We start from the raw sequence: 14,322 nt of genomic DNA, 5'->3' as shown, positions 1-14,322 counted from the left end.
TTCCCTGCCCTACTAGGTGCTTAGTCGTTCAGTCATGTCTGATATTTTGCGATCCCATGGACAGTAGCTTGCAAATCCATGGGATTTTCCAGGCATGAATATTGGAGTGGGTTGCCATTCCCTTCTCCAGGGGATATTCCTGACCCTAGTAAGAAGGGATGAGCAATATACATACCTCTGGGGGAGGCACGAGAGCACTGAGTGAGTATCTTTGAAGCACAGAGCACAAGGAAAAACTAAAGCTCATATCCCAGAAACTCAGAGTCCCCTGAGGTGGCAAATACCCCACAAAATACACACACAGAGCAGCATATGCATGTGCACACAAAACAAAAATAAAACAAACCCCCTATACGTTTCATATTTAAACCGCTGAAAAACAAAGAAGAAAAATTTTAAAGGCAGCCAGAAGAAAAACACAAAGGAACAAAGATAAGAATGACAGCAGACTTCAGAAACCATGCAAACCAGAAGACAATAGAGTATTATTATTAAAGTGCTGAAAGGAAAAACAGTAACTGTCAACCCCAAATTCTATATCCAATGTAAATATCTTTTGAAAACGGAGAGACTTTTCACACAAAGGCAGAGACTTAATTACCAGAAGCCCTGCACTATAAGAAATGTTAGAGGAAGTTCTTCAGGCTTAAGGATATCATACACAGAAACTTGGATTTAACCAAATAAATGATGATACCAGAAATAGCTCAAATAAGTATAAATATAATTTTTCTTCCTTTTAAATTACTCTAAAAGACAACTGACTAAATAAAAAGTAGTAGTATTGAGTAGAGGGAACAGAGTAGTAGTACTATGGGTTTATATCATATATAAGAACAAAATGTTTAACAACCATGAGCATAGTATACAAGCTGGGATACCACACAGTGAAATGGTAGAATATTACTTGAAGGTATACTGTGTAATTTAAGATGGATATTGAAAAATCTTGATTATGGTAGTAGTTACATGATTTGACATTTGTCCAAACTCATGAAATTGTACACTTACAAGGATGAATTTTTCCAAGTGTAAACCATACCTCAATAAGCTAGTTTAACAGAAAGAATTATTATGCACAACTCACCTTTTACCCTCTTGACTTTTCTTCTTCTTATGGCATCACAATTCTGATGACTGCTGATGAAAAACCATCTTTCTGTAGCCTTACCTTTGCTTTTTGCCTTATAAAACAGGGTTTTATTCCTAATATCTGATGGTGAAGAGAGCTATATACCTTCAAATGAAAGAAAGTACCCAAATACACACACACTTAAATACACACCCCTGAGGAATTAAAACATGTGTAGAGCCATGGATATGACAAATGTGCCATAAAGAAGAGAAACTTGTATGCATAAGGTTTAGGAATCTATGCACAAGGTGGCAAAATTTGCTTAGATCACACAATTGTTAACTAATTATTCAGTCTGGATGCAACCGGGGTAACATAAACAATACATTTGCATCTGTATCACATCACTGTCTAAAGCTTATTGTTTCTGTTAATAGGCTAGGTCAAAATGACTTAAGAAAACTTTTACCATGAATATTGACATTCTCTGTTCCTTATACTTACCAAGTTTCTTTCTACTTTTAGGACTCTTCCACAATTCTATTTCTACTACTCAGTGTCTCTGCTATAGGTACCTTTGTACAAATTTTAAAGATCTCCCCACCCTACCTGGGTAGATGAATTTTAAAAAGAAACTCCTGGGTAGATGCAGCCCTAAGGGTACAATGCTTGGCAAGCAGAGGGCACCTTTGTCTGAATTAGAAGGAAGCCCCTTCCACTGGACCCATTTCAAGATACTTCTACACAACCCATAGGGAGAGGACCTGTGGTCAGCTGATAGTAAGGATCAGTCCAGGGATAGTGATTTGGTATTTAAGGGATATGCCTAGGGAAGATGAATCCTCCATTTGTACATATCATTATACAGGATTGAGAAAATGTCTATTCACCATATTAGAGAGTCGGGGAAGGGCACCTGATAAATGATAGGGCCACTAAAGCACCGTTATCTCCAATAGAACCCTTTACACTGCTCCTGCTCTACCTCAAATGAATCAGCATCATCCTCTACAATCATACCTTTGCTTGCTTATCTCATATTTGTTCTCCTGCTGTCAGTTTACCAGTGATTTCCCCAGGGAGGCTGACCCTTCAGTCTAAAATAAGCCCCCTCCTTCTTTACTTTTATATCACTAGTAATTTTCTTACAGAGATATATTACAATTGCAATTATATAATTATTTATGTGTTTACTTTTATATATTTGCCTCCTCCAACCCTCCCAGACACACACATACACACATTTAATCACTTATACGTTTCTAGTCCATAAACTCTAGAAGAGCAGGAACTATCTGCTTTGTTCACCAGTTTATCTCCAAAGTCTATCACAGTGTCTGTCATATACTTTGTGGTATATAAAAATCATTGAACAAATGCATAGATTTTCTTGTTAGATTATTTGGTAAACTATCACATACGTATACATATTCATGTACACAGGATGATATAGAATGCTATGGAAACTTTTGCAACATTCAGCTTAAAAGTTGAATGCAAGTAACCAGAATGGTATGGATATACAATATAAAACAAGTGATATTTTTATTTGAGTACATATTATTTGAATTAGTTCCCTTTTCCTTTGGCAATTTTATTAACTTTCTGCTAATAACGTTTAGATCTTAGGTTTTGTTGGTTGGTTCAATATAGCTTTCTAATCCATTTCTTTCATAATAATTCTCACAGTTGTCACTGAGCTATCTTAATTTGATTGTTCTCTCAAAGTGAAATATGCTTTGGCATTATTTGATTTGCAGTGTAGGGTTTTGACTTGCAATCATTGTTGTCATTAGAAAATGCAGAATGAAAACATAATGTAACTCCACTTACCAAATAGATTCTGCCATAAGTACCAAGGCCAATGGTTTTATCCAGTGAGAATATTCCAGTTGGATCCTGCAAAAATGTTCAATAAAACTTCTGAATTTTCTTGGAAAAACAGCTGAGCATTAAACTGTATAGAATGCTATTTTCAGTCTGCCTTGTTCCCTTAGAATTTCCATGGGAAGAACCTAAGTTTTATTTACCAAAAGAATAAAGATATCACAATCTCCCTGGACTGAGTGTACTATTTTTTTAAAAAAAGCAATTGTGTGAACATTAAATAGTTGTACAATTGATTATCATAAAACTGTGAAATTGGTACAATCATGTCTAGGTGAGGCATATTCATAATTTAATTAGAAATACTATTAGAAGTAGAAAGAAATTTATTTACTTGCAATGACAAACTCTTTTCATATCCATCTTTTGAGTGCTAACCAGAAAGGCAGAAAGTGTACCGTACAGTAATGGTAATATTGAGTAGATATATAACGATAAGTAGATATTGGCTATAAAGTCTAAATTATTTATATAATAGGAATTTCCCAGGTGACTCAGTCAGTAAAGAATCTATCTGCAATGCAGGAGACCTGGGTTGGACCCCTGGGTTGGGAAGATCCCTTGGAGAAGGAAATGGCAACCCACTCCAGTATTTTTGCCTGTGGACATAGGAGCCTATCAGGCTATAATCCATGGGGTTGCAAAGAGACGGACATGACTGGGCAACTAACACACACACACAAACACACAAACACACACTTCTTAAGAAGAACATTGCTTCTAAATATGAATAACAAAGCAAGATCATGGCAATAAAAGAGTATCATTTAAAAAAAAGACAGAGTTGCTTTTGTTTGTTTTTAAGTTAATCTTTACATCAGCTGAATATGTTTTCATGGCACAAATTCACTGTTGATACAGTCTGTGTCTTAACCTTAAATGTGACATCATAGAAGACAAAATACAACATGTTTATCAACAGTTTTCTGAGGTTTCCACATTCATCCTTAAACATTATTTTCTAATCTAAAAATATTGATATTAATTTCCTGTTCACCACAAAACATGGTTTCTTGAACTTTATCACTACTTAAACTTTTATCCTAGCAGCTTATTATGCTATTTTGGCAAAACATTATGAGACATGAGTAGATACCAGTTTACACACAAAGTAACTGGAGCATTGGCAAATTCTTGAAAATTCACATGCCTTATAGAAAGCACATTTTATATACACAAACTTCATGTAACCTTGTTTGAAAATGTTTTTATCATTGTGACAAATATGAGCTAAACAGAAAAACTATTGAGCAAATGCAATGTATATGACTGAAATTATAGACTCCTTTAAACTGGTGTGATATTTGTGTAATCTAGCAAAACTGTCATAGGAAAATGACACAGCTCTGGGATTACTTTAATCAACAAATATTCACCTGGACAGAGTCAGGAGACTGAAAGTTTAGCCCCAGTTCTGCCTTTAATTAACTGTATGATTTTGTGTAAGTTACTTTCTCTGGGACTCAGTTTTAACATATATAAAATAAAGGTGCTGTGTTAGGTGACTTCCTAGCTCTAAAATTCTTTGGAAAAAAATCAGATTCTGACATTTGAAAATCCAGATGCTTCCAATGCACTGATATGACAATTGCTAGTAGGCTACTTTCTTAAAATTCTCATTAAAATCAGTGCCACAATATGCACAATATCATTGTAGGAAAACAGTTCTAAGAAACACTCCCAATAAAAATGAAAAGTTTTTTAAACTATAATTTTGAGAATATAATAAAAGTAAAAACAGAAGTATAGTGGGTTTTGATAATAACCATATCATTGTTGTTATAATTCATTGAAAAAATTATGGGAAAAAGCCAACAAAGAATTTCCTAAGGTTCGGCTTGAAGAGCTTATCAATTTAACATATTTGTTTAAAGGAGATCTTTGTGGAATTTATATGAGACATTATTAATTCTGGAGAAATAGTCTCTAGTCATTGGTCAAAAGAATCAACTATATTAGCTGGTTCTTATTGGTAAACCATTCTTTGTATAGTTGAGGCTGCATTTTAGCTTAAAAAAAAAGAAAAGATACCATATATCAGAGAATCACTGCATTATCTGAACATGTTTATTTCCAAATCTTTGAACACAGTCTTTAATTTCTTTAATTCCTTTTCTAGCCCTCAATAACGTAAGTACTATACTCATACTTGAACTCAAGTATCTATTTACTCAAAAAAGACACTAAGGAAACAAACGGGAGAATAAAATGCCTGTGCAATTCTTGGCGGCCTTATTTTATCTATATTCATATTGTTTAGAAATTTCTTCCTGATCACAAATGACTGAAACATCTTAAATTCATTCTCCTCATGCTCATACTTAAAGAAGGTTTTAAAAACTTTTTCTTCTGTTCTTAATGGAAGCTAAATCTAGTATTCATTCACTCTAAGAGTATTTTTTCATTAGTTTTATACAAGATTTTTTGTTTCTGTCTCCACATTAATCTTTCAAAACTAAATGTCAAACTGAGCAAAAAGAGGAGGGGTCTATGCTAATGACTAGGATAACATTACACAATTTCTTATATCAAATTTTCCACTGAATTATAGTCAGAGAAAGTTTATTCTAGGCTCCCAAGGGAGGAAGTACTGAGAAGTCAACTTTTTTTTTTTTTTTTTGGTGACTGTAAAATTGAAGGATTCTCACTAGCAGGGTCTTTATGATTACTTGGTCCTCTCCTCTGCCCTGCTATTTACAGATAAGAAAACCAGAAGAGGAAAGACCTTTATATTTATGACTGTTACATTAATTTAGAGAATATTTGGTGGTTCAGTACATACTTCGGTGTTCCATTTGGCTAAAATAATAGTTAACAAGAAGCCTTAATTTGTGAACGTTTTCCTCAAAAGATAGTACTGAAAGTCTAATTTTTAAAACATTTTGAATCGTAAAATGTTGGGCAAATATTCTATACTTTGTTATATTTTTCTACGTGTCTAAAAAACTCCTGCAATTTAAAAGTCCTAGTCTGTTTGCCCCCTGAAATCTAGAATTTTAGGGAGATATTTCTGTCTTCTGAATTCAAGAAGAGGTAAGAAAATGATCACATTGATGGGTACTTGTATTAAGGGCTGGGGTTAAGGGTAACAGGAAGAAAAAGAACCACTAGGAGGCAGTGTTTGCTGGTCATGGGAGAGACACAGAGCCAGATCTACAGAGCCAAATACAGCAGAAATTAAGAACAAAGGGGAGATGATAAATGGTCAACATAGGCAGCAATGCATTTCAGATTTAGGGCAGTAAAAGAAAAACACAGAACATATTCTAGTAGTTAGCTAAAGAAAGAAAAGAGATTGCAAGTACCTAGAAGGAATAGCATAGGCTATTGTTCTTTTGTTTCAAATATTAGAAATAGTGACTTTAAGAAAATAGTTTATGGATAGAGAAACTGAAGATGGCAGATATAACAAAATAAGTGTCAGTAAGTTTCAGAGATATTTGGACGAGTGGGCTTCACAATTCACGTGGAAATTTAAAAAGGACAATCTCTTCCTCTAGACCAGTGTGTCTCAAACTGTGGACGGCACAGACTCTCCCAACATGAGACTCATCTGGGGATTCTTGTTTAAAATACAGATTCCCAACCATGGAAATATGAAAACAGCATTTCTGTGGATGGGCTCCAACCTCATTCTTGAGAACTGTTCTGGTGCACTAACATAAAACCTACTGCTCTAGATACTGGGGCAGGGGACTGAGAAAACTGGCTAAAGTACAACGCTGTGTTGAGGCGATGCTCTAGAATACCTAATGGAGGATGTGCTGAATATTTCAATCCTGTGGACTAGAAAGTAAAACTGATTCCAAATAGGAGGCTAAGGGATTTGAGAGAGTGAAAGGTTCTCATGACTGAGTGTGGAAGGTAGTCTTGGTCTTCCACCCAGGGTGGTGGAAGACTGGGAGAGCTGGCAGTTTATATTTAAATATAAACCTAATGTAATTCAAATATGGTTTTTTGGATCATGTACTATTTCAGATCACCTCTGCCACTACTGTCCTCCAGGCCTGTCTAATCCTGACCCCAATATAGATTAGGACTACACATGGCAGTGTCAAATACCAAGGCCACAGTCGTGAGGAATGTCATTACCATATTGGGCACAGAAGGCAAAGGGACTATCATAGTAAAAGACATGCCAGATTTGGAGATGAAGAAATAGTTTCCAGTTCCAAGGATGGAGTGACATATGTACACTAAGGAAAAAACTTTATATATATGTATACATATACATATATATATATATATATATCCCCAGGTATTGCTGTTGGCAGGCAATGTGAAACACACACAGATTACAGATTACAAATATATATATATATATATATACATATACATACACACACACAAACACACACCTACATATAATGTTTTATATATATAAAACATAAGGCTTTTGCAATTCTTTTTTCAAAAAAGGAAGCACAAACCACAAATCTCTGTATTTTCTTCTCTGTTTTTCACCTGTAGGAAATATTTATTCAATAGTTAGTGAAAATGGAAAAATGATAGAAACCTATTAATTAACAAAGACAATGTAGTTTACCCACCTCTCGTTCTCTGATTATTATGTTCACTCTCTCATTTTATGTCTTTAACTTTAGGGAATTATGCAAAAAATGTACAGTTCCCCTCCTCTCTCCCTGTTTACACAGCTTTCATTGTTGCTTACTATTTTAGGTTTTAAAAAATATCTAATAGCAAAAGTGTCAAATAACCTTCTACCACTTTCTTTAAATCACAATTTTCACAGCCAGCCTGACTTCTCTCAAAGGTCCTTGTCTTGTGGTCATTTAGCTGGCCAACCCTGAAACGGACATAAAATATCAATTTTAAACTACACCTGTATTTAAATATTCTATACTCTGCATTATTCTTTTTTGCTCAGTATGAAACCCTAACGTCTGAATCCCCTCTCATTATCTGGCTTTTGCCATGTTGGTATATTTAGTGTTGACAAATGCCAACTTTTTTTTATCTCATATACATCCTATTGAGGATAATTATCACAAGGGATCTCAGTATACGCAGGTTTCTTTGCTTGCTTTATCATGTCTATTTTGCACCAAAATGCAAATTTCCAAACAGGTAACTTAGATATCTCTTGACCTCTTTATTTACTCTTATTTCTTCACCAAATGCAAAGAAATCACTAATCTATACCTCAGTGACCAAAGCAACAGTGAACTTTTCACATCTCTAAAAATTTTATGTTAAAAAAAAAAAAGAAATTCTAAAAGGGGTGCTCTTCTTCCACTTGATTTCTTAGGGTTTAGACCTAGATGGATATTCAAAGGGAGACTTAGGCATAATTTGCTCATATGGTGAAGATCTCCATGGTATAAAATGGCTCCTATATAATAGAAATTTAGAAACTGTTAGAAGCTGAGGACTTAATAAGATTTTCGTAAAGTCTGTAAAATGAGCCAAACATCAGCGCCCTGAGGTTTTGTATCTTCTTCCTGCGCCTGCATTAAAAACTACCCTCATCTTTCTCCCCTCCACCAACACCCAGAAAACTAATATTTCACTAAACTGCAGCCTTTCCCTTTATTATCTTGGCTCTCACCAAGTTCTTATTTCCCAGGCCATGACTGGGTCAGTTAGTCTGAGCCATTTTCCCCCATTTTTTTGTGGCAATCAAACCCCTTCTCCTTTTCCTCCTTGCTTTTGGGATTCCTTGCTCTGTCATTTCCAGGAAGTCTTTCCCATTCTTGCCTTTAGTCAGTTTTCAAAAGAGTTTATTTCAGCTTGCCTATCTATGTGTGGTTTCCTTATTTCCCCTAGTTTGCTTTTTTTTTTTTTTTTTCCCGCTTTCCCCCACAATACACAGATGATGTTGGAGGAGGGTAACTAACATTTTATTCGTTGGTTTTACACTTGGGAGCAAATCTAGTCAGAATATGAAAGTGCTGTTCAGAAAGGAAACCACCAATTGAGGCCTCCATATTCCAGAAATCTCATGTATACACCAAGTGGGAGAATACTTTTTAAAATTCTGTGAGTTTATTTTATGAAGCTGCATCAATAACCACAATGTTGATTATCTGTAATTCCACATGGTTATATTGAGGCTTCCTTTAAAACAGGCTGAGAACAATTTGCTAAAATGTTACCCATGTGCATTATCTCCTCCTCCACATTGTTTTAGTGTCAAATTGTATAGGTGAGGCTTGGAGAATGCCCAGTGTTTGAGGGGAAGGGGAGTCTGCCATCATCAATAAGACAATATTTAAATGTAAATATGTATACAATTAAGGCACTGATACTTTGAATAGTTCTATAACCTCGAGGTTAATATTTAGCTTTTACCAAAGCAAGCAGGCCACTGCCCTGAACTATACAGTTGCTTGGCCATCTTTCCAACATGGGTGCGTGCTTATTCCCTTTCAGAGAGTCCAGGGACCCTTTACATTCAAGAGGGTGCGAGTGAAATGCCAGTCTAAAAAGGAACTTGAAAAACGGATTTGGGTGGGATCCAACATCTGCCAGAAACCAGATGCCAATGAAATAAACGGCGCTGCTAAAAAAAAATTAAGTCTACTAATAACGACAGTGATAATAGCTCACCAATCAATCACAACTCCGGAGGAAAGCTGGGCAATTTGGGAATAGGGGAATCCACAAACGAAAACCACGAGAAAAAGTTAGCAAGTGATTAGCAACTTGAGCGCAATACCATTTAAACACAAATTGGGGTGTGAAGAATTCACTTCTTCCCCAAGCCGTCGAGTTCTTTAGCTCCCGCAATACTAAAACGTAATTAGTGCCCTGGCAGAATAAGGTTTTGCAAAGTGCTATTAGAAAGCGAGATGGCAACGGTTTGATTTTCTGGCCCGCTGTCACCTAGAAGGAAAGGTCAAGCCGAGAGTGGGCATCCCTTCTGGCAAAAGCAGCAGCAAACGACGGGGCAGCGAGGTGACATAGGAGTGCTCTCAGGAAGCCACGCGTCGTCGCTCTCCTTGGGCCCCCGCTAGGACAAGAACCCCAGGGCCACTAGACCAGAGGCCACATTGGGAAAAGGTCCCGCTGTTTGTGGCTCGCACCATTCCACTGCCACCTCTCTCCACCACCCCCCTCTAAGCCTGGTCCTTCGCCTTTCCGTGAGTTTGGAGCGACTCGGGTGCCCAGAGGGGCGCCCTCCCCAAAGCCCATTCTTGGGGGTTCCCTCCCGCACTCGCGATCTCCTGGAAGTTCTGGCCAAGCCAGGCTCCGGGACATCGGTCCCCTCCCTGGATGCTCAGAACTCGGAGAAGACAGCCCTTGGGGGTGAGGGGGTCGACGGGCGTCCTCTACTCACCGGCAAGTGGCCTAGATCCGTGACTTCCTTGTCCCTCCAACCGCCAGGTCCCGCCATGGCTTCGAAGGGGAACCAGAGCGGGCGACTAGGTCAGGCACCCTCGCGGGAGTCCGAGGTGGAAGCGTACAGAAGTTCAACGAAGAGAGGGGAAGCGAGAGGGCCGGGGAAAGGAACGGGGGATCAGGGTTGGCGGCGTGGGAGAAAGAGGAGGGGAAAGTGGAGGGAAAAGAGCGAGGAGTGGAGAGAAGCTGGAGTTTGAGAGGCGGGAAAGCGAGTCTGGCTAAGGCGAGAGAAGAGTCCGAGCGACCGTCCCGGAGACCACGGAGCGAGAAGGGTGCTCCGCGGGCGAGAGCGCAGCGTCTGCCCGGGGCAGGGTGCGCCTCTTTCAGGGTGGGGAGGGGGGCGGTGCAAGGGGAGGGGGGCCGGGGAGCAGCTCGAAGGCGATTGGTGCAGCGTCACGTCGCCAGGTGGGCAACCGAGCGCCGGGGAGGCGGGCGAGGGGGCCAGTGACCGAGGGAGGTGCTGAAGGACTATAACGGTTTGCTAGCCGGCCCCGGCGCCCGTCCCCTGCCCTGCAGCCCCCTCCCACCCCCTCCTAAGTCCGCCGCTGCGCCCGCCGCCCCCGCCGGCGGGTGTTCCACAGGAAACTTTTTCGAGGCAGCTGCCAGCCCCGGAAAACTGGTCCCGCTCCGCGCCGCTCCCAGTCTGGGCCCCACAGCCCTACCACAGTCCAAACAGCCTGCGCCCTCAACTCTCCACGAAACACTTGAGACTTTTCTAGTTGTCTGCCTTCTCTTTCTGCTCTGATTCTATTGCTCCATTTGTTGCAAAGACCCATCAAGCGAGATAAGGAAATAACTTACCACTGGGTTAAGGATCCGACCCAGGCGAGTCCCCGGTGCGGGCGGGGCCGGTAGAGAACATCAAGTGCGCCGCAGGGCTACCGCAGCTTGGCCTTCGAGGCCAGTAGCCGAAGGCAGCGCAGCGTGGACTGGACCGCTGCGAAGTCCCCTCGAGGTGGATTACATCTCTTCTAGTCCTGGGCTAGTTGGTACCAGGCCCGGGCTGCTCAGTCGGAACCGCACCTGTTCACAGGTGCTGGGAGTTAAAAGAGTCTGAGTCTCTGAAGCTTTGGTTAACCCGGGTGTTAAGTTTGCAGTTCGCCGCGTTCGCAAAGCTCAGAGAAAGTTCCTGCGTCCTTCCCTGTCTTCAGCTCTCTGGCCGGGTTTCATTCATTCGCTCCTTCCTTGCAAAACATTTCCGGGCGCTCAGGCTGTTCGCCTCCGTTTCCCCAGAAAGCGCAGGAGGTCCAATACACGGTTTTAAAGAATCTGACAAAAGCGCTTTAACTTGGAGAAGTAAGACACCTCTTGAAGAGTTTATGGGAAAAGGGAGTCGGTGTCTAAAACTAACCGCATTCTAAGCTCTTGCACTGCGAGGAACACTTTAGAAAACGTCCCAAAGCTGCTTACTTCCCCTAGCTCATCGACCACGTTGAAGCACCCTCGCTCTGAACGTGATGTAGGGGGTTTGTTTCCGGTTTCTTTCTTTTTTAGGCAAAAAAAAAAAAAAAAAAATAAAAGAAAGAAAGAAAGAAAAAAAAAATTCTACCTCTTCCAGAAGGATTTAAGGAATAATTTTTCCCATAGACCTGGAGCTCACTATTTCTGACCCACGCCTTTCACTTTTGTTATTATTTTCTTTATATATTGGTGGATTTTGTTTATTTCGTGTCTGTTTCAATTTCTGAGTTTGACCCCTTTACATTCCTTAACCTCCGAGCCTCAGTGAGTTCTGTAATCGCCAGTCTATCTGAGGAACCCGGTCTCGCTAAATAAAGAAAATTCTCTGTGAACGGGTGCGGGGAAAACCAACTACTGCCTTCCCCCCAAAAGAGATTCGGTTGTTCTGGATCGAATTTTCGTGTTAATTCAAATATGATGTAAACCAAGCAAATTATATTTTCCAAGAATTCAAATCTTGACAACTCCACCGCACAAACTCTTGCTCTTTTTAACACAGTTTAAAAATTCCTGTATGATCGGTAAAACTCTTCTAGATCTCTCTGAATATTAATCTGAAAATAACATTTCATAACTAGAGCTGGGCAAGTGAGCTAGTTAATAGAAAGTTACACTTTTTAATACATAACTAGGTTTTAGAAATCAAGACACGGAGTCAAGAAATACAACATTTAAAGGATATCTAAAGAGAATCTTTGCTAAAGGGAAGAAGTGTTGAGACTTTTTTTTTTTTTTAAACAACGTGGTTTGCTGACTGTACGGTGTGGGGAAATGCCCTGTAGCCCCCGATGGCAGAGACTGTTTTAGCCTGTCTATGGGGACAAGTCCAGACCAGGCAAAAGAATCCAGGCTAGATCATTGGGCTCTCTAGTTGCAGGGCTCCGTGGGAGGCTAGCGGCTTCATGACTCCATAGGGATTAGCCACATCGCCTGGTGGGACCCCCGTGGTGGGGGGAGGGGAAGGTAGGTGTTTGACCAGAACTTGACAGAGAATCTACACATTTTTTAAAGTTATTATTATTTTCAAGGAAAAAGGAGTCATGGAAGACCTTGGAAACTTTGCCTTGTAAGCTGGCATTATGGGGATTTTTGTGGCCAGCTTGGGTAAGGTCAGCCTGGCTAGCTGACCAGAAGGCAAATAGATGGCCCCTGAGCATGAGGCTGAGACAAATCCTGAAGTAGGGCACTTGTTTTCCACCTTCAGGGTTTCTTTTCCCCTCACCCAACAACCATCACTTCCCCTTCCCCCTTCCAAAGTGGTTTTTTTCTCTCTTTCTTTCCTGACCTCAAACTGCATAAAAATAAGCCCAGTCAATCCAGAGTCTAGAAACTTGTCAGATTGTCTTCTACCCAGAAATCATTTCTCTGCCAATACATAATTTCTTGTATATATTCCATCCTTTTCTCCTCCAATACATTTTGTTATCTTAAAGCCCTGTGCATTTTGTGACTTTTGGTTGTTGTTTTTAATAGCTAAAATTTATTGAGTATATGTTATATACTGGAATAAGTGTTTTGGAATAAGTGTTCTGGAATGTTCTGGAATAAGTGTTTTGTGTATGTTATCTTATTTAATTTTGTCAAAAATTCTTCCAGCTTTTAAATGATCTCTGTCTCATAGGCAGGGAAGTTGAGGCACAGAGAGATGGAGTAACTTTCCTAAAGCCTCACAGCTAGTAATTGGAGGAATCTGGCTTCCAATTCAGGCCGTCTGACTCCAGAACCCACTTGTCAATGACTGTTGAAGGGTCAGTGCATATTTTGAGACTGTGTGAAGAGGAGCCAAATTCAAAAAAGCTTCAGGGTAAGTGAGATCAGATGACATTAGTTAGGCCCCTGAGCTATCCAGTTCCCCTTTCCCCCTTTTCAGCCTTCAAGCCCTCCTAACAGAAATAACAAGGGCTTTATAAAAAGAAATGGAGCCCAGCTATAGCCCAAGTGACCTGCCTGAGCAGAGATTACCAAGTAGATCACCTCATAGGGAAAAACCATGGATTTCAAGCTTAAGAAACTTCCAGAGGAAAAAAATCCAGCAATTTTCAATGCTTGCAAAATATTAAAATCCATTCTTATTCCTTCCAGAGAGATTTTTTGGCCGAGAACAAGCCTTATTCAGTGGAGACTTGTAGGAGGCTGTGTTTGTGAGCAATTGTACTTAGCTGACCTGAGATGCTAAATGGCAAGGTTACAGCCAGTTAGCTCAGTTGGTATGAGTATTGCAGACATGGTGCCAAGGGTATGGGTTTGATCCTCCAGAGGGCCAGTGTGCATCTCTCTACTCTTTGGCCCTTGATAACACCTCACCCCTGGGCATCCAGCGATGCCATTTTAGAAAAAAAAAAAAAGAAACTCCAATATCATTGCTTTCATCTTTGTATACAAAGAATTGCATATTCATTTTTCTCATGTAAATTGCTAACTACCATAAGCTGGAGAAATTACACTGACGAGCGTGTGTGTATTATGAAAAATACAGATCCAAAAGAGTCTAGGCTCCTTTTCCTTCTTTTTTTGATTTATACATTTATAATTGGCAA

The 14,322-nt window shown here is 39.7% G+C and overlaps 1 protein-coding gene across 2 annotated transcripts in view; it reads right to left on the bottom strand.

The window, feature by feature from the left end:
* The window catches only part of NRK (Nik related kinase), a 128,521-nt gene extending 117,875 nt beyond the window's left edge, over positions 1-10,646 (bottom strand). For both annotated transcript variants that reach the window (XM_061409326.1, XM_061409325.1), the window contains exons 1-2: positions 10,263-10,646; positions 2,909-2,974 (exon numbers count right to left, since the gene is read on the bottom strand). In XM_061409326.1, the coding sequence (XP_061265310.1) occupies positions 2,909-2,974; positions 10,263-10,319 (123 nt within the window). In that variant the 5' untranslated portion in view covers positions 10,320-10,646. The remainder of the gene's footprint in view (positions 1-2,908; positions 2,975-10,262) is intronic.
* Between the last annotated feature and the right edge of the window lie 3,676 nt (positions 10,647-14,322).

The sequence above is a fragment of the Bos javanicus genome, chromosome X (assembly GCF_032452875.1).
Source record: "Bos javanicus breed banteng chromosome X, ARS-OSU_banteng_1.0, whole genome shotgun sequence".
Taxonomy (NCBI): domain Eukaryota; kingdom Metazoa; phylum Chordata; class Mammalia; order Artiodactyla; family Bovidae; genus Bos; species Bos javanicus.
The sequence above is the reverse complement of the archived record's forward strand: the minus strand, read 5'-3'. Positions and strand labels throughout refer to the sequence as shown.